The 24,495-nt window shown below is 47.6% G+C and overlaps 1 protein-coding gene across 1 annotated transcript in view; it reads left to right on the forward strand.

Moving 5' to 3' along the window:
* Positions 1–333: 333 nt before the first annotated feature.
* Positions 334–24,495, forward strand: part of LOC144169129 (ATP-binding cassette subfamily C member 4-like) — a 104,499-nt gene continuing 80,337 nt past the window's right edge. The window contains exon 1 of the mRNA XM_077698159.1: positions 334–825. Coding sequence (XP_077554285.1) covers positions 749–825 — 77 coding nt within the window. The 5' untranslated portion in view covers positions 334–748. The remainder of the gene's footprint in view (positions 826–24,495) is intronic.

The raw sequence follows: 24,495 nt of genomic DNA on the forward strand, positions 1-24,495 counted from the left end.
CGGACAGCACTGAAACTTCCAGCCGAGTCGCTGTCTCCTAGACACTATACAAGGCGTGACAACTGTCTCTGCAAGCGCATTCCGGGGGGTTTGTGGAAGAACTAGTGAAGCACAGGCCTCAGCTTTCGGTCGCTGTAACGACGGCTGGCCATAAAAATGACGACCGGAGCCGCGATAGCTAGACAAGAAGCAAAAGAAAGCAAATGGCCCCGTAAAGATGTCTCAACCGTTTATGCGCCCCCCGGGGGGCCAATCGGCGAGCAGGAGCGTCTATCATAATTGGTGCAATTCCAGCAGCCGCGCTCCGCCAGCGACCCAGAGACGGCTTTCCCGACCTTTTGTCTTTCCAGCCGGCGAAGATAGCGCGGAGCGGTCGCACAATAACCGCGCTGCCGCGCTTTAAGCTTTGCGTCCGCGCAGTTCAAACGCTGCGCATCGGCCGTCCCGTTACGGACGTTTGTCCGCCGTCTGCTGCACTCCCGTCCGCCCGCCCCCACCGCAGTCCTGCGGTCTGTCGGCCGTTGCCGCGTCTCACGTCGCCGTCTTTTTCACGGCTCGGGGTGAGGGGGTCGCCCCGTCAACGGCGTCGCCTGTCGGAGGAGGTTCGTGTTCACCACAGCTCTGCATACGCATAACAGCTCACGGTAGGGTCGCCGACGGACGTAGATCGGCGAAGAGCAGGCCGCTTGGAGTGCGTGCCGCAACGGACCGCTGACCACAGGAGAGGCGTCCGGAACAGCGGGCGGCGATGGAGCAGGAACTTGAGATTCGGCAACCGCCCAATCCGGTGGAAACTGCCAGCTGGGTCTCTCGGCTTCTCTTCAGGTTGGTGGTGTCTGCTCCGCGCAGACGGACGCTTTCTCTGTTTAGCTCAAGCCGCTTTCTCTGAACTTGCCGCGCGCCGGATTCGGCGGCTGCTCCCCACTGAGTCTCCAGACGTGGTGGTAGACGGCGCCCCGTGGTGGTGTCTCTTTTTTGCGCCCGTTTGCTTTCCGGCTGTTCCCCCAACGGTTCCTCCCCGGCTGCCTCTTTCAAGTGCACTACCCTCGCCGCGTCTGGCGTGCCATCGTACGGAGGATATAAATACACAAATGCGGCGCCGGGACGTTCCGTTCCTAGCTTCGAACGACTGCGGAGTTCCCTGGTTGTCGGCAGCGCCCGTTGCGTCCGTCGCGATAATTGCAGCGGAAAAGCGTAGAGGCAGGAATTTGTTGATACGTCCGACGTCCGGCGCAGAACCTAGATGCGACGTTTTTTGTACGTTTGCGTGTGTTTGGGCTTTTTCTTGGTTGTTTCTGTCTTAGAGCTTATTCTCTAGCTTCTGTCTGCCTGGCGCATTGAATTCACCCTCTTTCTTTGATTGCGTCGCCGATTGTGGCTATTAACCGGTGGGGCAAGAAAAATATCGTGATGGACCCGCAACCCAACTGGTAACAACTGGATGGGAATATGCAGAACCTATCTTTCCAGCTTTAGTTAGGATTACTGAATAATTTCGGCTCAACCGCGAAAAATGCATTCGCTTTTCATGACTGCTTACTCGCCTCGTTTCAAGTACAGCTAGTCCGTATAGCAAGGCAAGCGGCTGTCTCTTTCCCCGTGCCTTTCTTTCGTATACTGAATCCCTCCTCCACTCGAACCCCCAGTAGAGATCCTTGAAAGCCGTTTTCTTATGGGAAGGCGTAGCGATATCCTTAACGCAGATGATTTGAGGAAATACATGAATCGGAGGACAGAGTACGGTCTTTCATCTTCATCCTGGAGGAGCGCGTTTATAGAACGTTAGAGTTCGTAAACGCAGGATCGTTTTCGTGGGCATAGATCACAGGCATCTCGCAATAACTTGACTAATTCACTTGTGCGCGCATGTGGACTCTCTTCCCAGACGTAATATGATATCATACCTCCGAGGGTAACCGCCATTCAGTCGACAGTATAATGGCTCTTTCCTCTATCCATGAGCGGGATTATTCTGTTGTAATGTAATAGAGGAAAATTAACGCCCTTTTCTAAACCGCAAAAAGAAAACTTGTCGTGGTACCGGACAGTCGAAAATTTTCGTAGTTTTAGGTCTCTCGGAATGGGAGAATTACAGCAGCAATTATATGCATTTCTCGCGACGACACCTCAGTTCTCCTAATCTTAATTGAATGTTCAGGATTAGAGGACACTAGACGCCGTCACTTCCCCGAGATTTATAGATATGCCATATCTCTACAACCTTCACTGTTTTTAGCAAATTAAGCTACGTTTCCCACGAATCGCCTTTTAACTTACATTCAAGATATTGTATGTTGAAAGTTTATTACCTGCCGCGCGTAATTCCAAGATGGTTTATGCTAGGATCTTTAATTTTTGAAAATGTTTTAGACAGAGGGCCTTTTACACCTCAGTACAAATGATTTATTTTTCAGGCGCATCACGTCATTTAAAATTGTATTTTACTGACTGAATGACCACTGACTCTGACATGGCGCTCTGTCCCCGATGCCCTTGTCCCATAAACACATATAGACCCATACACGGTTCCACTCTGTAGTGATAAAGCGCTCAAAATGCAAGTTGTGATTACGCCACCGAAAGAACGGGAAGAAACAAAGGCCTTGCTGGTCACGCGTGCATGACTGGTGCTGATATTGTACCTCAAGCCCTTCGAGTGAAGTGAAAGCGGAACTTTCGAACTGTTCGCACTATGTTATCAATACTTCAAAAACCCCGCTGACATCAGTTGCAGCCACAGCTCTTGCAGCAACGCTAAGCAAATTTCGTTTGTCGCACGGCCTGGTAAAGTTCAAATTGTACGCATCTGACACGCCGAAGCTACACCAGGGGCGGTATTCTCGTGTTTTCCCGTTTTAAAAACGTCCGTTTTGCGTCCATTCTATTCTGACGTACTTCCAGTTGTAGGCGGGCTTTGGGTTGACTTTTGCGCAACTGTTCTTGTAAACATATTTTAGACGACTACAGTTCTTTTAAACTATCATTTATGTGTTCATTGTTCCTCCCGCGAACCAACAACAAGGCGACGAAAAATCGTCTGCTCCAAATCGTCTGCTCCAAAAAGCCGCGGCTCATAGCTACGCAGTGCTTGCATGGAGTCACATCCGGGTGTTTTCTTTTAGCCAATCAGGGCTATCACAAAATGCACACTAGTGAAACGGACACAAAACACACAAAACACGGGAATACCGCCGATGGGCTAAGACGCTCCAAAGCGGATGGCTCCGGACTAATTGTGACCACTGGGGGTGTTTAAAATACGCCAATTTCTTGACACATCGGCGCTATCGCTTTCCTAATCCGTATGAAAACCAGTCACCGTGGCAGGGATTAAACTCGCGTCGTTGGATTCACCATCACAACGCCTTAGCCACTCAGCCACCGTGTCGGGTGCGCGGCATGTTCCATGACAATTTATCACACAGATGGGCAAAGCTGCAGCTGCTAATTCGCAACAGACGCCGTGCATTTGCGCGAATTATCTTAGCGGAAGTCGTATTTACAAATGGTGCTGTAGCTATGTAAAGTCATGGACAAACGAAATATGAACCAGAACACACAAAAAGCGCGATTTTGTTTGGTGTAAGCGAAGTTATCGCGTGATTTTTTTACAATAAGAAAGATTGAAAATGTGTCTTTCCAAATATGCCCCTATCGAGCCATTATTTTATCTCCACTATCTGTGTCCTTTCATTTTGTGGGTGGCGGTTCATATTTTTGTGTTTGCATTTCATTTGTCTATGACTGCACATGCTCTTTCCTTCGTAAGTACGCTGCCTGAGTTAGTTTATTTCCACACTACTGTGCCTATTGGTAAACAAGTTATAGCTACTAAAGGCAACTTTTGCTCACAGGCTGGAACGATTGGAACGATGCCGGTATAAAATTGAAATTGTGGTCTCCTGGTTTCCTGAGAAAATATGTAGTCTTGCAGTGAGCGCCGCCTACGAGGTTTACCATATTTGCAGAATTTTAAGGCACAACGTTTTTTTTTTTTTTTTTTTGTAATAGTCGCCTTTGAATTTGTCTGCTCGTTGCAGTCGGGCTCAAAACCCTTATCGGCTTCAAAGTGACCAGCAGAATGACCAATGGGCACGAAATCGCCCAAAATTCCACCTCAATTCATTAAAAAACAATCCTGAACATCCCTTCTTGAACTATCTTCTAAATGTCTCGAATTTTCGCCCGCCTTCACTGAAGTGCTCCTTATTTTTTTTTTTTTTTTTACGTATGCCGAGAAACCATGGCATCAAAACATTGGACGGTTTTTCAAGAATGACTAAATTTATGAGTTGTTTGACGCGCCTTATGACCCCAGGGCTATAAGGCCCGCTGTAGTGGAGGGCTCCGGAATAATTTCGGGCTCCTGGGGACCTTTAGCGAAATCTCGACACACGGTCGTTTTCGCCTTTCGCCTCCATCTGAAACGCAGCCACCGCTGCTGGAATCGAACCCGTGTGCTTGGACTCAGCAGCAAAACGCCTTAGCCACTGAGCCACCGAGGCGAGTTTGAAGACTGACTCAATACAGGGCAATGATTAGGCCCGGCTGCGAGGAAGAAGCACGTGACGACGGAGGCGCTGACGCAGATGTCCCGCTCATGACGTCGGCGGTCTCCGTATTCGTTCGGAGGAAGCGGATGGGTGCGACGGCCTCTGTATCGCACCATAGGCCGGAAAGCAATTACGACGAACCCATCGCGAAGTCCGAACGCAAGTGCATTTGAACCTCGTTGCACCCGACTGTGCTCCGATTTGAATGCCGGGGAACGCTATTACTTCAATGTATTACCAGAGTCCTGAAATGCTTGTCTGGTCATGAAACTCCCGACCAAGTTTTGTATGGGGACAAAGACTACCACGAGGGCCGCCACCGCATTTCGTAGGGCATCGGCGGCCGCCGCTACTCCATGCATGCAGCTGCGCGGCAGATTCTGCCGCCGCCTTCGGCGGCACATCCACGATAGGAACGCGTTGTTGGTAATTATACCCTCAATTGTAAAGTCTTGTAATTGCAGACCTTACGCCGAATCCGTATCAGGCCGAACGCTCACTCAAAACTGCGACTGATGTCCGGGTTGGATTGTGAGAAATTTTCAAGTCCCCAGGGGTGGCAGACTTTAGGGGGAGTTCTGTTCCGAGAGGGTCTAAATTCTTTCCCTTGACATCGCTGCTCGCAGCCCTTCCCAGCTGCAGCTCTCGACCTTGAAAATCTAATTTCACAGCATGGTCATCGAACCTTTGGAAACCATGCTGTTCGCTTCTAGGGAAAATTCTGGCGCGTCGAAATCCTAAACTAAATACCTCGGCCGTGGTGCTCCATGCTTGCATCTTTCGTTCCCACTGGACGCGTAAGACTTGAAGGTAGCGAAGCTGTACGCAACCTTCACGACCATCACGACGGTATAAGTCTACGATTGCAGCCGATTTGCTTCTTCTTCGCTGCCGCAATGACCTTTACTCCATCATTGATGCTACAGGTCCGAGCTTATTTCACTTTTTTTTTAAGTGATAATCATTGGATGTCACCTTGGAGGGACGTACGCCATTACGTGCCTTTCTCGGTCAGAGAAATTGTTGCCACGATTACGGCGAACGCTGAAGTTTTTAGCCAATCTTAGCCATTCCCGCTAAGCGGTTATGCTTGGCTTGACAAACGTGCGCATGGTTCACTCGGTGGTCACCGCGAGGCCTGCGCTCTAGTGCTTGTCAAGTTCTTTGTATTTTTAACTGGGGGATACAAAAAATTACGATTTGCTAAGCAGGTTCGCTGTTAAAATACTGATTGGGCTGATAACAATTATACCAATTTTACTGCAAACTTCAACGGCGACTATAAATTCAACTTTACTTAGGAGATATTGAAGAAAACATATTAAAACGGGTGTGAACATCGCAGTGCGTTCCTAATTCTAAAAATACCCTAAACAAATATCTTTGCCTCTACTGCCTCCTTTTAATATTAAGCAGTGGCAGCTACCAAGCCACCTTTTAGTGGGGACTCAATTTCGTCAGAGAATCTTCTTTGTGTGGTTGGCGGCCGCAGACCGAAGCTAGAGCCAAGAAACATGGCTGGGCGATTGTAGTTCCTCTAGTTCAGTAGGGTCGTATCACTTGAAGGATAACGTGCAGTTTACACACTGGTAACTACGTGTTAGTGATGGCCCATATTGCTTCACTCCTGACCATATTGGTTCACTAGCGCGAAATTTGAAAGTTTTTAAATATTTGATGCACTTCTTTCGGTTGAAGTAGTAATACTAGAAAACTTTTACTGTACAAGGAGGACCAGTGGTCACGATGGAAGGAAGGGATGGGAAGGGAGGGAAAGTAAAAGTAAAAAATGCTGGAATTAGGGTCGAAGCCCCTTATGAGCTGGGGCTGTAGGCGTCTCCTCTCGTCGTCGTCGTAATCGTCGTAATCGTTTCATGTAGTCACGGTACTAAAACTCGTTTACGCCTCGCGCTAGAAAGTAACGCGTACTAAAAAAACACCGGCACGCTCGTTTACGCCTCGCGCTAGAGCGCTTCGTGCTTCAAAGACAAAAGACCTTTACAGCAAAGCTGTATACCTCTACGCTCCAACGGTTTCATCTCCGTTGTCGAAAGCGCCAAATGCACTCATACACTGCATGCTTCGCCACTCCCCAAGTCTCACGTTAGTGGAGATGGCCAGGGATTTTTTTTCTAAAGGCTCACTTCGTTGAATGATTGGGCCAGTTCTTGGTATCTCCAGTTAATAGGCCACTTCATGTTTTGAGCAGAAGAGGGAGTAGTTCGTACACGATGGGCCATTACCTACACTCTAAATTTTTTCACTCTTAACAAGAGTGAGTGTCGACGATTTTTTGCATGCTCGTTACAAGCGTGACGTGTTTTCACGCTGAAAAATCGCGATTTCTAAGCGTGACTCGCGGGATGCGTAACGCTTGCCAAGCGTGAGTACAAGATATTTTTTGCACGCTTGTTTTAGGCGTGGTGAATTGTCACGCTAGCGCTCACGCTTGCCATCCGTGACTGGCAAACTTCTTAACGCTTAGTGAAGGTGAAAAAGAGGATTGTCCGATTGTCCTTACCTAATGCGGCATTCTCCAGCTGTGTATAAGACGCCTCTCTGACCGTCAGAAATTAATTAGAAAGAAAGCTGAAAGAAGACAATAGTTGCTGTGCCGTAATTATGGTCTGGGTAGGTTAAAAGACCCAACAAGCACATAAATACGGCAAAACAAACATGATCCTATTTTAGCTTTCTTTTTATATGATTTCTGAAGGCCAGAGAGGCGTCTTATACAGAGCTGGATAATGCCGCATCAGGTAAAAACAAATCCTCTTTTTCACCTTCACTACGCGTTAAGAAGGTCGCCAGTCCCGTATCGACAAGCCTGACGTTGCGATTACAGCGTTAATTCTTCGTTCTACACGGCCCCAAACTTAGTAGTGCTTGCAGAACAAGGAGGTTTAGGATTGCCGCTAAATTTCGGTTGTGATAAACCCAAGCGCCATTGAAGGCAGTGCAAAACAAGCGTTCATGAAGCATCTCGAACAAGTGCACCTAGGGAATTCCACATAATTAAGCATGTGATGTGCAATCTTTCGGCACCTATACCTATACGTTTGTGAAGAAAATTAAGTGGGGAAGTCTGGTGAAGATTGCTGCAAAGGTTGACATTTTGAACCAAAGTTTGGAGTCAAAGAATTTTAAACAGATTTCAAGATTGAGGGAAACATTTAATTCACAATAACTTACAAGAATGCTTCCGAACAAAGAAATCTGAGAAAGAAAGACGGGAACTAAAAACTAGGCTCCAGATGAACTCTTGATGCCACTTTAAAGCAGCACGTGAATACTGCTATGAACTTAACTCAGGCGAGGGGTAGTTTCGTCGACAAATCGCGCAGCATTTTTAGCGCCCATGAAATTTCGTCGATGCCATCACGTGTAACTACTGCTTGAACGAATCCTAGTAACTGCCTGAAAGCTGACAGATACGTAACGTCATTTATGTAACACACACACAAACACAGCCCCAAGGCTTTTTCCAGTGGCATGTCCAGTTGCAACTTCTCGATTTCTCTGTGTTCTGCCGCATACCAGCTGCTTCACGTCGCCTCATACAGTGCACCGGCAAGTGATGTTCGTGGGTGAAACCTAGCGAAGATAAAAATATTCCGCCATCTCCACGAAGTGAATGATGATGAGAGGGGCGAAGCTCCAATACTTATCGGTAAAAGCGTGAAACATTCCCCGCACATCATTTGAAGACTCGACACGTTGTTGTAGGGTTTTTTTTATGTACACTTATATACATGGTGTTTATTATTTACATATCGATGCAATTATATTCACTTATACACACAAGATGTAATCATTTACATATCGATGAAATTATGTACAAGGATTACATTACTGATTACAAAGCTGTGGGAAGCGCTTTCCTTTGAAGATTATGATTTTGTGGTCGGTGAAGTAGGTGTCTTCGCCAGTACGTGTCTTCGCCGGTACGTGTCTTGAGCTCGCAGGCGACGAACGACAACCTCTTCTTCTTCCTCTTCTCCTTGTTGGGTATCAACGAACGCGTTGAACGTTTTGACCTCTTCGGCCAATCTTTGGTTGGCCAATCCCTAGGGGATCCTGCCACAATCATCATTAATGCGCCATGCCGTATACAGCAGCAACGAGGGACGGGACAGGGCCCGAGCAAGAGGAGCTTATACAACACGCAAACTTCTGCCGCGTTGTGCAGCACAAACGAGCACATTTTTAATGCGGTCATAAAGCGGCGGTTCTGCGCAATGGAACACAATTTTCAGCACGTCGTAATGAGCGTGTCGACTGTGTGAATTTGCGTTAGACAAAATTTCTCGTCATTTTCGAAGTACTCTGCTGAGGACGGAAACAGCAGGCGGCTATATCACCCGCGGTGCAGCGCCTCCTCGCCCGAGAACGGCCACCGACGCGAACCGCAAACGCGGCCGCGAAGTTTCCCGCCAACAAGCCAAAGATGCCGAACGCCATACGCTCGACAGAAACTGGAACGGCGAACGAGAGAAATGACTCATAGCCTCAACAAGGAGAAACGTACCCCTTCCTTCTTTCTTTTCATCTTTCCCGGTCGACCGCGTGATCCGTGTGACGTGTCCAACAGGAGCTACAGAGAGAACTAGGCCTGACACTAACTAATGCGAAGTTCCAAGGTCAATACGTAGATCTCCACGATACACTAAAAACGTCATTATTCAGAAAATAGTTCAATATATATCAGCAAAGACATTACGAAATAATTTGCCTACCTGGATATTCCAAGCGACCGTGCATGACAGCTAACTGCCCACTGTAAGAACGCCATCCGGCCGGAAAAGTGGAGTTCGTAGTGAACGACGCCGTGTCGCGCGAGAATTCCCGGCAGTCGAAACTCGTTGTTATTTCGTACCAACCACGCGGCGCACCACACCGCCCCGTCAAGGTCGAATCACCCATCAGATTGTTCCTTCTTCGCCCCTTTTTACCACAAAAAACCAAACACTCCGCGCAGTACACACGTGAATGGCAGAACACGACGCACAAGCCGCCTGCTTCGGCCGGTGCCTCCAACGGCTCTAACTCCGTTTTTCCGCCAATATCGCTGAGGCGAGCACCACCTTTCAATCCCTTCGCATGACAAAATAAAGAAAAGAAGCACAAGTCGCAGAAATATGCAGCAGCGCGCCCCGCGGCTCCGTTGTGGATATGTATCTGGATATGTATATGCGTGATTAGGAAAGGCGCGATCGCTGGCGCGAGGTTTTTCTTAGCGTGATTTTTACGGTTTACATGCATGCATTCTTGCATCACGCGTAAAATAAAGCGAATGTGGGTTTTCCCAACCCTCTTCATGCTTATATCGAAGAAAACTACCCGTATTTAGAGTCACGTGGTTCTCTAAATGAAGTTCACCGCGCAAAGGAGCGTGTTCCACGCTTACAATGCGTGAAAAAATTTAGAGTGTACAGCTACGTCCGGTGGAGGACCTACTCAAACAAATCGTTCCAGACCACTTTCAATTGAATAAAGTGGGATTTTAAACAATAGTTGCGCGTCAAGTTGTTGTCGATCCTGATGTGGTTGCGGGGATTGAAATTTACGGTGTCTGGCAAAGGCTGGGCATTGCCAAGCAATGTGTGCAAGGCCCGATGGAGGGGTGGTATGGCTGTAAGGACATTGGTGGAGGGTGCTGGAGTGAGATTCACCACTTGCGATGTGTTTCGGTTGCGTAGGCTGCATTTTTAAGAAATTAGGTAATGATGATTTCGCTTTAGCGGGGAAGGTATGGCCCTCGACTGAGTAGCCAGCTGGTGTTTGTTCTTTTACACTGGCGCACCGATCTTTCTTGTGCTGTGCTAAAAGAAACCTCTTTCGTGGCTGAGATGGACCTAACTGGGTCACGAAATGCTAGTTCGTTAGAATAGAACAAAGTCGTATCCTGTCTTCAAGGCCCTTTAGGAATCTAAATGCCCAGTCGCAGGCATAGACCATTTCTCTGACTCCAAGGCTGCGGAGGATTTCACGAAAATTGGACATCCCGCGGTATGGGCTACTTCTTCATTGCAGCCGCGCATAAACCCAATCGGTGATAGAAACATTAATCACTTTATGTGATGCACATTTTTGCTGTGCAGTTGTAAAAACTTTATTTGATTTTAATTTTTTGTAAAGGATCCTGCGAGTTCGTTCTGGGAGGTACCGAAAATCAGATAAGATGGGTCCGCCCGGCTCCGGTCTTTTCGGTACAGGACGTTTCGGTACAGGGCGTTTCGGTACGGTCTTTTCGGTGCACGGGCGTTTCGGTACACGGGCGTTTCGGGACACGGGCGTTTCGGGACACGGACCTTTCGGTACAGGACATTTCGGTACAGGGCGGTTCGGTACAGGTCGTTTCGTTTCGGCGAGCGCTTTAGGCTGCGAGCGTTGTTTACGGGGTGGTTACAGGCACGGAATTTGTACCTATTTATTACAGATGTTCTTGTTCGAAATTCTGCGTTATTTTAGGCCAGCAGATGGTCATGCGGCCTTCCCAAAAAAACCTCTGTTGATTTGTTAAATATTAGCTGCGATATTTGTAGCATTCAGACAACCTATAAGTGTTCATTATTTTGTTTCGTAGCGACCTATTATCACCAGAATGTTATATAACAAATCAGTGATAGTATCATCGTGTTTTTCATTCGTTTTTTTTGACGACTTATTATCACCTGTTTATTTTTTCGAAAATCAGTGAGGTAAATATTTTCTTTTTGCACTTTGCGGAAACCCTTCGACAACGGTTGCGGGAATGAGTCCCACCGCACGGGGAAGGAACCTGTCCCTTTATAACGTAATGACGAAGTAGTTGCAATTTCTTGTGTTTCTGCATTTGTGTGCGTTGCTTTCTTCTGATAACGCAAGTACTTGAGGTGTTATTAGCAATGCATTACGGAAGGCACCTATTGTACCTTGCCGCACGCTTCCGTCCCGACTTATTCGTAGTTAGCAGGGACTGCGGCGGGTTTATTGTGTTTGTGAATCAAATTTAGAAATGCTTTGTAATGACGTTGAAAGCACTCTGTAATGTTTTATGCAGCATACATACAGTTATTCTTCTTCGCAAGGACTGCTCATCTGAAATTCTTGGCGTTTTGCTAATATGGTCGTGACCTGAGACCAATGTCACCTGCTGCTCCCCATAATCAGTACTTTTTTGAGCCGCACAGCGTTAAAATGATGTTCGCAGAAGCAGGTGTCGGCACGACATTATACATGGCATATATATAAAAAAAAAACAAGTGCCGACTGCAACAGGCATGCTGTAGGTTAAAATGAGCCGCTGCAACTCAAATAGCGTGGGATGATGTAAGTGAAAAACCCAGTGTAACACATTAGCGCTACTATTCCGACGGATAATGTTTCTAACTGCACTGTTAAACCATTTTATTCTAATTTATAAGATAGGTGTTTACTTAGTTTAACAGCCCTGAAGAGCGCTTAGTGCTTAAGAAATATTTCCCGCAGCAAACATGCACGTCAAAGCAGCGTCCCCGAATAGGAGCCACGTTGGATCGTGGCTCATTGGTACCTCTGAAGTACGGTACTTTTGTGACAAAGAACTTCGCTATTCAGAACAAAATTTAAAAGAATGTCTAAGTAATTGAATAATCGATTAAAAGAACATTTATGCGAAAAGTAAACAAATGAAACAGGATCGAGGAACTATCCTCAACAAATATTTACAGGAGAAATCGCTTGAAAAGCATGCGGATTCGTAAGTAGGCGTTAAATAATCACAATATGAGCTCAGAAGCCGTCTTAAAAAATAGATCCTAGAGATCCTGTGCAAAATCAAATCAAAACAAAAACAAAATAAACAACTAACTGATATGTTCATGCAGCGAAAACTCTTTAAACCCGTAAATTTTTTTATTCTGGACCAAAATTTTGGACCGAAGGGGCTGCGGTACCCCAACGGAGGTTCCCCGTGGGGTCAGTCACCTGTCTTACCAGAATTTCTCTGGACGCACGGAGTGGGGGAGGAGCGTGCATGGCTTGCGGCGGAGCTTGCCTAAAACGCTCGCCCTAAGATCGGGCTCCCGCTGACATTCGTGCCGCTAACCATTCGGGGTACCAAGGCATGTTTTTTTTTTTTTTTTTTTTTAGCAGAATGCGCCGAAGCCCAAGAGATCACGTGGGCGACCACGGTATGGGAAACGCGAGGCCGCAAATAAAAAATTCAGCCCCGCGAGAGGACGAATATTTAGTATTTCTTTTTTTATTGTAGTGTTTAACGCGCCGACGCAAAACGCGGGCGATGAGGCGCGCCATAGTGGAGGGCTCCGGATTAATTTTGACAACCTGGGGATCTTTAACGTGCGCCGAAATCTCGTACACACGGGCGTTTTAGCTTTTCGCCTCCATCAGAAAAGCGGCCGCCGTGGCCGGTAATCGTACCCGCGACCTCGTGCTCAGCAGCGCAACGCCTTAGCCACTGTGCCACCGCGGCGGGTAGAAATGCATGATGATATTGTCGCTAAAGAAACGAAGTAATGAACAAGCTATACATTTTCTGGCTACGGTTACGCAAATAGGCATTTTTTTGGCAAGGCCGCATAAATTTCTACTGGACTAAAGTAACGCAGAAATACAAGCAACAACAGTTGTAATAAACAGGTTCGATTTGCGTACTTGCAACTCCCATGTTAACAATGCACGCGAATTTGGCCGCCTCAAACGCTCGCTCGAATTCGTTTTCGCACCGAAACGCCCTGTACCGAACCGCCCTGTACCGAAATGTCCTGTACCGAAACACCCGTGTCCCGAAACGCCCGTGTCCCGAAACGCCCGTGTCCCGAAACGTCCGTGTACCGAAAAGACCGTACCGAAACGCCCTGTACCGAACCGCCCTGTACCGAAAAGACCTAGACCCGTGTCCGCCATATTAGGGTTTTTTTTTTTCATGCTCAGAACAATTCTGCGGGCACACGTGGGACCGCACGTTTCTCGGAAGGCATGCCTGAAAGCTTACCTTTTGTTAGTACAAAATGCAGAGGGCACGGCAGCCAAGACATCTACAGAATGGTCTAGACCGCACTCGCAGTCTAAAAAAGACACATGCAAGAAACGCTGCCCGCGTATCTGTTTTTTTTTTTTTTTTGCTGAAAATGACGTCGAAAGGCGAAAGGCCCTTTCCCCGTACCTTCTCCTTCTCCACTCTCCTCCACTAACACTCATGCGGTTTCCCTCCTCTCTCAGTCCTCTTGCGCTGGATTGAATGGAGGATTGCCCAAAATGGATTCACTTTTTTCGCCTTCGCACGGATCACGCGCCGTCTGTTGGGACATCTCCCACCCTTTTCTTTATCTTTTGTTTCTTGTTCGGCGTGGAACAGCACAAGCTCTGTTCCTGTGCTTGCTGTTACCTCAAACGAGCTTGAGCTGTTCTGCGCCATTTTTAACGGGCTGTTTGATTTGCTTTGTTTTTTTCGCTTGCCATGAGAAAATGAAACCCAACGTGTATTCTTAACTAAAAGAACACCGGAACGCCCAAAGCTCCATTTTCCTCAAATGTGTCTGCGGTTACCTTAGCGCTAAATACGGGTCACTTGAGCCAGCCTATTTAGTACTTTTGCACGGTTTTGACGATGTATAGCTCCTTTTGACGAGTGATACCGTGGTACCGTGCATAGTTTTTTGGTGTGCGTTGGTTGACTAATGTCAGGCAAACCAGCTACGGTGAAATGCGGGTTGGTGGGGTTAGGGACTACCCACTCTACTAGCATCATCCGGGCTCTAATAGCAGGAGTCTGTTCCGGTTACTGTAAAACTAAGGCGGTGAACAATGCAGGCAAGGAATTTAATCCGCTAAGATTATGTAGGAAATTGCAAATAAGTGGTGTGAGGACGTCGTGGAACTCTAGAGGTAAATCGGAAGGAGTTATTCTTTAAATGGACCCTGCAACACCCCTGATAAAAGCTTTCACTCTTCCCTTCATATCTGGAAGTAGTGCAAAAGCTATAGTTATCGCCACCACGTAGCGGCACTGCGTGATTTCCTCGTCTCTGCAGATACGCCTACTGTTTCTGCTTTGCTTTTGTGGCTCTGTTTCTAAAGTGACTATGGAATCTGTTCATTCCTGCACAAGTGATAAAAGCCGGCCAATAGCTGCTACACCACCGTAATGACGTAATTCCAGCGGTCGAAGAACGCCAAGACTTATAAAGAAAGAAAATTCTTTTGAGCAAGTTTCCCCGATAGCTGATGGGCATGGAGCAGCAATTTTTGGGTCAGCATGTTCGTGACCCTCTAATCTAAGTTCTGGATGAGTTGGTTGACTACGTTCTAGGAGCATTTAAGATTTCGAAAAAGAGTTGGAAAATGTGTTACAGGGTCCCTTTAAAGAGGCCATAAAGACAAAATGCAAGTTTGGTTAATTGAAAAGATTGCCTCCTTAGAACCATACTGACACCAATTTTAACGTAAACTTCGCTCAGATACGCTATTTAATAAGGAAAAAAGGAAATGGCCATGCGACCCACTAGCTCATTTCGCGCAACAGAACCTCTGATGTCTTACCAGCTAGCTCTGCGATTGGCGGAGGCCGGCAAAAGTGAACGCGAATTAGGCAGAGCTTATAAGCTTTCCGAGCAAGCTATTTGCGCTTAAATTGGGAGCAAAATCTTTTGAAAGCACTAAGAATGGTGGCACAAACAGCGTAAGTTACGGAAGCACAAGTAAACATAGAAGCGCCGATGCGTACTGCTATTCGTACTGCGCGCACTATGCTTGGTTTAGATGCGCAGCACTCGTGGCTTTTGGGGTGTCTCAGACGACACTGACCGATTAACGCAAGCGACGGTGTCTTACGTGACCATATTAGTCGAGCAAGCACCACGTTCCGCGAAAGGATTATTTTCTCCATGAACAAAAACAAGGCAGTTTTAAATACGGTCACAAACAAACCAAAGGCAGAAAACAGCTTGCCTCAGTGTGGTGACGCCTTCTAGGTTGACTAACAGTAAACAAGTCTCCACTCCACACCTAGTTTAGCTGAAAGGCCTGTTCTGATGATGTCATTGCAAACATCGTTGAAACACAGTTTTGGCGCGAGAATCAAAATTTTAACTTAAATTGAATAATTTCGGAGTGAACAAAGCATCGTTTGCTTCAGGACAAGCCCGGGGGCACTATTGAACACGAAAGCCGCGTTGTAAGCCGGATCACTCGGCCCACAAGTGTCTGCCGCTTTATTTGCAGGTGTAGGCGCCGGGGGGGGGGGCTGTTGGTAGTGACACGTGACCACGTGGTATCACAACATAGGCAGGCGACGCATAGAGCTTACGCTAAGTTTCAAGGTTCGGTTGCCCTGTGCCTTCGTACCTTGTTGAAGGCCCCGATAAAGTACTGTGCACTCCGCACAACCATTGCGCAGATCGTCATCTAGCGCCTTATGATCTCGAGAGGGTGCGTCATTTCACAATTTTCCTCATCGTTTCTGTTGTAGCTACCCATAATAGGCTGCCATAATTTTAAAGAGAGAGATAGAAAGAGATAGGCAGCTGTTTATAAGAAGAAGGCAGAGATGTCTGCCGGCATTATGGCGCCTGCATGCTACTCTGCGGGGATTGGGAGGGCAAAAAGACACTGAAGTAAGTTCGGCGGAGGAGACGGGGGAAAAGGGAGAGGACAGAAAAACTAGCATGTAGCTTTGAGTTGGTGTTTGTACGTAGAGGAGTGGCTGGAGCATTGTTCCTTGTATTTAGTGGAGTTAGTTGCTCTATCAAACATTTCGTGCTCGAAATTAACGCTTCCGGGTGTTTCCAAAGCGTTGAGAACAGTAAAATGTACAGCAAGGTTCGTCATTGAGCTAACACACAAATATTTTTTTGACGCTTCCGTCAACATACACATGTGCAGTGCGTGATATCAGACGATAGAGAAATTGCTGATACGGCATGTTTGTTCAAAACCCACATTTCTTCCCATTGAGCAGAACTTATATGGTCTGCTCTGCGAGAATCCGGCATCCGGCGTACCTACGATGGTGCCAAAAATAGCACCGGCTGATAGAGAGAGAGAGAGAGAGAGAGAGAGAGAGAGAGAGAGAGAGAGAGAGAGAGAGAGAAAATAAAAATGTTTTAAAGGCTTGGGCTACTTAAACCCAGAAATTTTGGTCTCTCTGTCTCTCCGTCTGTCTGTCTCTAACTTGATTCAGCCACCCGGCCAAAGTGAAACTAGGTCTGCGCAATAGTCTTGTATACTCACAGCCAAATCGAAACGTCTAAGTCCGGTTTATATGTTCTTACTTGTCAACATTGTTGAACAAGAACGAGACATTACGCTACTATAAGGCAGAAAATTAATACACAAGGGATATTTACAGCGTTCTTTTATAAAAAAAAATATACATGCTTGATTTTTGCGAAATGAAACACTACATCCACTGGAGAAAAAATGAATCACACAGTCGCCTGCTGCCGCACGCGCCACTATAGCATCTGGCGGCATTTTAACAAATCAAGCGACAACAGTTACGAAAGGTTCCACTAGATAGGTTCCACGTTCTGCTTGGAACGTACGTGGATAAGGGCAAAGAAGTTCTATAAACGTTGAAGTAGGGCGCCTCGATTCACGCTTGTCTCCGCCGTACCGCAGAGGTAGCATTCAGGCACCCGGACTGGAGCAGTGGAACGCGGGAAAATTAAAATGATTTAAGCAAACCTTTCGCGTCTTTACCTTGGGAGGAGCGCGACGCAAGAGGAACAACATGAGAGGTGAGCGGGAAAGAGAAGGGGGGGATTTGCTTGGCAGTTGTCGACAAAGACTATCGCCTTTTCTCAACATTTGCAACAAAAGGAGCAGATGCACCGCCAATTTTTTTTTCTTTTTTAGGTTGCCAAATGGAGCTCGTAGGCGTGGGCTAGAAGCCCCTGGGTTCTGGCTGCATTTTCGGCCCGTTGGACCCAACGGGTGAGACGTCGACAGACACGCGCCTACAGTTTTCCCATTCCCGCCTGCAGTTGCGGCGACAGCTGGCGTAAGACGCAGCGTTTACAAATTTCACCACCCCAATGGCGGCTACCGAAATTTGTATTGCCCCGAATTGGACTTTTTGGCTTCTTTGAGCGCTGGCCATTTTGCATTCGTCACTAAATCGTCATTTATTAGTCATACGAAACCTGTCGGCATCTGGCAATCAATCATTCCCCTATCACGAGTCATTCGCGACTGATGTAGGAACGACTTATCTTATCTCCGCAATGGGGTAGATGCATTCGTAACCTCCCCCTCTCCACCCCCCCCCCTTGCTATGTGTCAAACGCACCATGGAATTAGAGAATATAAAAGCACTTCCGATGTGCTTGGTATTTAAATATTTTACAGCAGCGGTTAGCGTTTGTTGTAGGCATCCGGTGGCAGCGCTATATGGGCGCACTGCAAAGAGCTGTAGGCATGGAGGCCGAAGTGAGAATTCGGCTGCCGCCCAACCCAGTGGAAACCGCCGGCCTCGTTTCCCGCCTTCTCTTCAGGTTTGTGAGCGTCTGCAGACAGACTCTCTGTGCGATTTTGTTTTCAAGTCCCCGCGCGTACACTGTCCGCGCTACCAGTTATTTGTTTCTTTGCGCTCTCCAAGTTTGCTTTGTTTCTTTGCGGTCTCCGCAACACAGGCCCATCTGAGACCTTTTAACACTTCTTCGACCTGGAAACGACTGTTTTGTCATTGCGCTGCTCTAGGACCGATTTAATGGGCGTAGTCGACAGGGTGATTTGACTGTGCATCAGCAGCACTGTCCAGACAATGGCAAGGAGCTATCAAGGTTTACAGAACGAGTTGGCAGGATATCGTCGTGTGGCTCTCTTGGTCGGTCATGCAGCACAACGCCGTGAATGAACCGCACCGTCCTCGTGGTCTTCGTCGTTACAGATGATTTGCTATCATGACTGCAGCGGCAGTTTTGTTGGTGCCGTCGAAACTCAGCAGCAAATGCAATTACAATCATGGATATTTTTGTGGACGCAGACGATTGCAAAGACGTTTACGGAAATCACCGTAATTGTCCAATCGTGGGCGTGATGTCGCAGCGCTAAAATGGGCTGCCATCCCCAGCTGTCTATGGCAATGGTAAACTTTAACGGAAATCAAGATCGATCGCAGCTTTGCACAATTGGGAGCACATCATCAGTTGTCGTCCGGCAAATTCTACAATTAAGCTAATTTTCGCGAATACGTTGGCGCATAGGCGGTATTTGGGGAAAATACTTTCGAAGACACGTAAGCACTTTCGAACGCTAAAGCATTCATGTGCGATGGAAAGCCCGAGACGATTTCCTTACAACTTGCGTTCTTGTCAAGCTTCGGCCTCTTGCCGCTTGGGTCAATTTGCTTCGCAATCCGCTTCCGCCTTGCATCTTCAAATGGATTCGATCTGTGTCCTTCACGTTGGGCCGCAGCTTGTTCGTGCCGCCATGTATTTGCAGACTTGAGTAAATTTCGGTGCCTGTCTGACCGGTCGCAAGATCGTGTTCTTCCGATCCCTTACTTCATCCGCGGAGTAATAGAGCGTTTTAGCAAACCGTTTTCGACGGCCCGCTCCTGTATCGGCGGCACGGTCGGCGCAACCGGAGCCAATGCCGTTCGCGGCCAGGCGCGCCACGTATGCGCAATGGCGCTCCCGCTTGCTATCGGAGCGGAGCGGACCGTGAAAAACGGTCAGCTAAAACTCGCTAATGGCGTGGACGGCCGCCCGTTACTACAGCCAAGATTAGTCGCGGGTTATTCGCGCTATGGAATGTTTCAAAGAGAAATGGTTTAGAAGCCGTTTCGCTGTTATGGAGGCCGGACGCCGGTTTCCCGCTGAGTTGGGCCATTTATTTTTCTGCAGTAGAACCTCCTTTCGTAACCTTTGATTTCACACTGGATATGCCGATTTCAGTCGACCTTGCGGTGTTAGCAATTGGACCGCAAGTACAACAAATCGTCTGCCATTTTTTCTTCGGGGCTGCTGTTTAGTTTACTTCTGTACACGCTATCGCCCGTAAAGATAACGGACAGATAAGTATCAGGCAGCGCTACGCAAACGCATGTGTGTATTCGTTCTAACACATCGTGAAAGAACGGGGCCTCAATTGTTGTCGTCTGCTGATATTGCCGTCAGCGGCCCCACGTGTTCACTACTAGTACGAAAAACGGAGCCAGTAAAGCTGCAGCTGAGTTAAAAGGAGAGCAGCGAAGCCGCTTATCGGCGTTCACATTCTTGTGGACTTAGCGAGGCCGCCGCGTCCGTTCCGCTTTCGGAATGCCGTGAAATTTCGGTCACTGCTCTCCATCGACGGCAGCTCGCCTTGTGTGCACTGCTTGGGTGCTTATTATCCGAAAGCTTCCGATAACATACGAAGTCATGAAAAATCTTTGGAGGCATCTCGGATACGGCACGAGTTCAGACTTGACGTTTCTTTTCGTGTTCTTTGTTTAATTTGCCGAAAAAAATGTGCGAGAGAAAATGTGACATCCACTTGAAATGCAGCCGTAAGGCTTCAAAGACAGCCGCACAACTTTCTCACAAGAAAAATTCCTCCTGGTCCAGAATCATGGAAAAGGATCGGCAGCAGTTGAAGTGGTCGTGAACTTTTCCCGCGCAGAAACTTTCTCCGCCTGGCGTATTTTCCCCAAACTTGTCAATTAGCAGCCACAAAATCCCGCATCTACATTGAAAGTTTTCCTCTTGTAGATAGTTTACCACCCGCACAACAATGCGGCCCGCGGATGAGGATCGACGCTGCTTTGCGGCATGAATGCACCAGTGTCCCGGTGTTGTGCCGCTCGAACGGCGCCAACGCTTCCCGTGTCAACTCAGCTCTCAAAAACTGCGTGGCATCAGCTTTCCCGACGCTTACGCCGCCAGTCGCGGCACGAGTATACACAGCACATCACGAGCACGTGCCGCAGTCCGACCTTTGTCGGCGTCACGGGAACTGCGTTGAGCCCGGCTCTTTTGCAGCAACGCAGTCTTGCGCCAGGTTCTGAACCGACATTGCGTGCGTCCATCGGGTCGCGTAGCCGTAGACAAGTCTACGGCTACGTGTGCTTCGTTGCAACGAAGCACACGTACTCGCTCTAGAGGCAGCTCGCAATCTAATATATAGGTACATTGGAAAACAAAATTGTACTAGAATTGGCCGCTGATGCTTCTCTATCAACAGGCTGAGTTTCACTTACTTTTTTGTCGTGATTTCTTACGTCACAGTGAAGTTGTAAAAGCTTTTGAATTCCCCTCTGTGTCAATACATCCCCGCCTAAAAAAAAGAGTATGGTTACAGAAAATGCCTGTAACTATGTTTTTATCGAAAGTCTTCCGAAACAAATTATACAAGATTATACAAGATAAAGATACAAGACAAAATTATACAAGATATGTTCAGCAAGTTACACGGAAGTGTATTTACTCCATCATTATATTAAACCACCACACATAGTCAATATAATTATCAATACAGCTCCGCTGGACTTCCATCTTTACAGTAGTGGAAGAGTGTAATTTTTTTGTTTGCGTGACATTCAGTCAGACCGTTTCTCAACGCTCGAAATGCGTTCGTGAGGTTGCGTAGGCCTATTTGAAAGGTTGACATGATATTCTCGCAAACGGCACATTCAAGTGCGGCGCCGCTAATGTGTTCTGCTACATGCGGGTTGGGTCGCGGATTTGGTGCAGACACGGGCTGCTGAGCTTCCAATAGAAGCGTAGCGTGAAGTACTAGCCACCTGCACGAAACCCCCTGCTATGGCGGAGTCATTGGGGCAGTACACTGCCTTGGTTAAAAGCGACACTTCGTTAAAAGCGGTGACAACTTGCTCTCTTTGCACACGTCTGGGTTGCATGAAACACACCGGACAAAGTGAGATATCGAATAAAGCGATTGCGCTGTAAAGAGGGATTACTGCATCTGAAGCTCCGCCGGACGTCACAGTCTTGCATATTTTCCCATAGGGTTGGTAGAGCATGGGTGTGTTGAAAGCCACGGAGAGTAGAGTTGCGGTTCATTGGTTAGAATGCGACGTAAACATTCGCTCAGTGGGGCGACGGGAAATATGCGAAGCGCAGGTTGCATCGGTCGGACTCTGCTGCACGACATCGGCTTGAAGCTTCCGGTTACAACCGTTATTTTTTCGCAGGCCCAATTTATCTAGAGCCTCCACTACAAGAGCATGTCCATGTGTTGAAGCCGTAGCGTAGCCTACCCTCATTACCGTATTCCTTGCCCTTGACCTATCCCTTGACCTATAGTTCCGCCATTGTAACCACGAATGGACTGATGGCTTAGAAAGTCGAACAAATAGAAGGCTCCGCCGATGCGTGAACGCGACATAGGTTTCATCCAGGAAATTAACAAAAGTGAGGACCATTGTGGTACTAACGGGGTACGTTGGTTGTGCGGTAATTATAGTAAGAATGTCAGGATTACACGTTTCCCCCTCCCCAAGAAATTATTTCATTCCTCATCGTAGAGCTGTACACGCAATTAATCGAGCGTCTTACTCTTTTAACTTCTCACAAAATTACCAATTGACATGCGCAAAGAAATGCGCTTGGACCGCGGTTGAGGGACCTTCAGCGGGTGAAAATTTTATCCCGCCGGGATATATTTTCAACTTTCCAAACAAACAAACAAACGAGATCAGACGGTCCCTGATACGAATAACATTTCGGGAGGGTGTGTGTGAAGGCACAATTACGAGCCCAGTTTTGGATTTGCAAGACGGTGGATTCCCTTGGTGAAATGAGACTTTACACCAATCTTGGCGGCTTTATTGCTCTTCGCTTAAGCAAGCCAAACACATGAGGAAATGCTCGTATGAGGCAGTTTTGCTATCCTGCAAGTAGTGTATACGAATTGTTCTTTGGCTGCACAAAAAAACTGCGGTCACAGCAATCCTAGCCGATAGAATAGCCTTTGCCTTCTTTGGATCGCTTTCCCTCGGCTCTGTACCCTGCGTCGACAGCTGCTGTGACTTTGGGGCGTAGTAATAAAGGCCGTCCTCGCTTACGATTCTACACAAAAATTCCGGTGTTTGCGATCAAGCGTCTCCTGACACTATATAGAAGCGATCCTTCGCGTGCTCTTTTGCTTCATGGGCAGCAATCAGGGTAGTCGTCACGCCCGCATTTCTTTCATGTACATTTGCGGACGACGCGACCCTCTCGACAGCAAGGGGCAACGACAGCCAAATAGAGGAAGCTTTGCAAACGGCAGTGAATGAAATTGAAGACTATGTCTCGGGCATGGGCCTGAGATGCACTGCGGGAAAGTCCGGACTTTTCGTCTTTCACACGCCAGGGTCAAGGATTAGTGACCGGAAGCCGACTATCCGGATTAAAGCAGGCGGAAAGGAAATAGAAAGAGTGCAAACCATCCACACACTGGGCCCATAGCTTCAAGCCAGCGGCACAAATAATGAAACAATAACTCGTCTAGACTGCAGTGCACAACAAACTGGTAGGCTCATTCGCAGAATTGTAAACAAGAACTCAGGCATGAAAGAAGCCATCCTCCTCCGACTTGTTCAGGCGTTTCTGATCAGAAGAATCACGTACGCAGTACCATATTGAAACCTAACCAAGAACCAGAAAGATAAGCTAGACGCGCTCATCAGAAAACGCACCAAAACTGCCCTAGGACTTCCCATGGGCCTCGACGGACAAGCTCAGAAGCTAGGCGTCTCCAAAACCATAGAGGAGCTTATCGAGGCCGCAAGAATTGCACAGCACCAAGTACTGTTGTGAACTCATACGGGCAGGCATATCTGGAACAAACTCGGTATCTCCTATAAAGCTACAGCTGACCTGCAAGAGGATATTCCCCCTGACATCAGCAACAATAACTTCATTACTCCCCTTCGGAAGAACATGCATCCAGCGTTTCATGAGGATAGGCAACAGAGCCGGGCCGAAGCGCTATAAAGGAAGTACGGAGGACGGTGCGATGTACTATGCACTGATGCTGCGGAACACCATAGCAGAAGACACAAGATTGCGGTTTCGTAGAATGAGAACATGGCCATACGCGCATGCGGCACGATCAGAAATAGGTCTGTCACAACGGCGGAAGAAGTGGTGATAGCGCTGTCAGCTATGTACAAGAATACCAAGGTAATTATTTATTGATTGATTGTAGGGTTTAACGCGCCAACACAAAGCAGGCGATGGGGCGCGCCGTAGTCGAGGGCTCCGGATTAATTTTGACCACCTGGAGATCTTTAACGTGCGCCGAAATCTCGTACACACGGGCGTTTTTGCTTTTTGCCTACCAAGGTAATTATATGCGACTACAGAAACGCCATAAATAAGTATAACAGAGGACGGATACCAGCTGAGGCGGTCAGAATCCTTCCAAAAAGACCAATTCTGGACCCCGGCCCATCAGGCCTCAGGGGCCATGAAGAAGCGAACGAGCTCGCCCGAGGACTCAATTTCCGGGCAGGATCAGGCACCCCTTCCACAGAACACACATTGTCTGAAAAAGACAGGATGTTCACCTACCGAGAAATAACGCAGTACTATAGACTAACACGAAAGGAATACCTAGACGCAGACTGCAAACCCAGCAAAAAGGAAGAGGCAACCTGGCGAAAATTACAGGTTGTTATCTACACGAATCCGCAACTGCTTAGCAAACTCTACCCATGTCAATTTGAACCCGAATGCAAACATTGCGAAAGCCTGGCAAGCATGGTCCACATGATATGGACGGACCCACAGATATCAGACGGCACACGCACCATACACACTTTGGAGGCTCTGATGCTCACAGCTCAGACCTAGAAGTCCAACTGAAGATCATGAGTAAGGTTTATGCAGCCACTAAGGGATACTGGCGGACTCCTAGCGAGGGTTTTAAAAAACCAATTGTCTGATACTAAATAAAACTTTTCTCGCCTCGTGGAGGATTTTGTGCACGCTTTTTAGTTGAAATGTGTACCAAACTTGCACGTATCGCA

The sequence above is a fragment of the Haemaphysalis longicornis genome, unplaced genomic scaffold (genome assembly GCF_048455015.1).
Source record: "Haemaphysalis longicornis isolate Haplotype H1 unplaced genomic scaffold, Haemaphysalis longicornis Haplotype H1 scaffold_2, whole genome shotgun sequence".
Classification (NCBI taxonomy): domain Eukaryota; kingdom Metazoa; phylum Arthropoda; class Arachnida; order Ixodida; family Ixodidae; genus Haemaphysalis; species Haemaphysalis longicornis.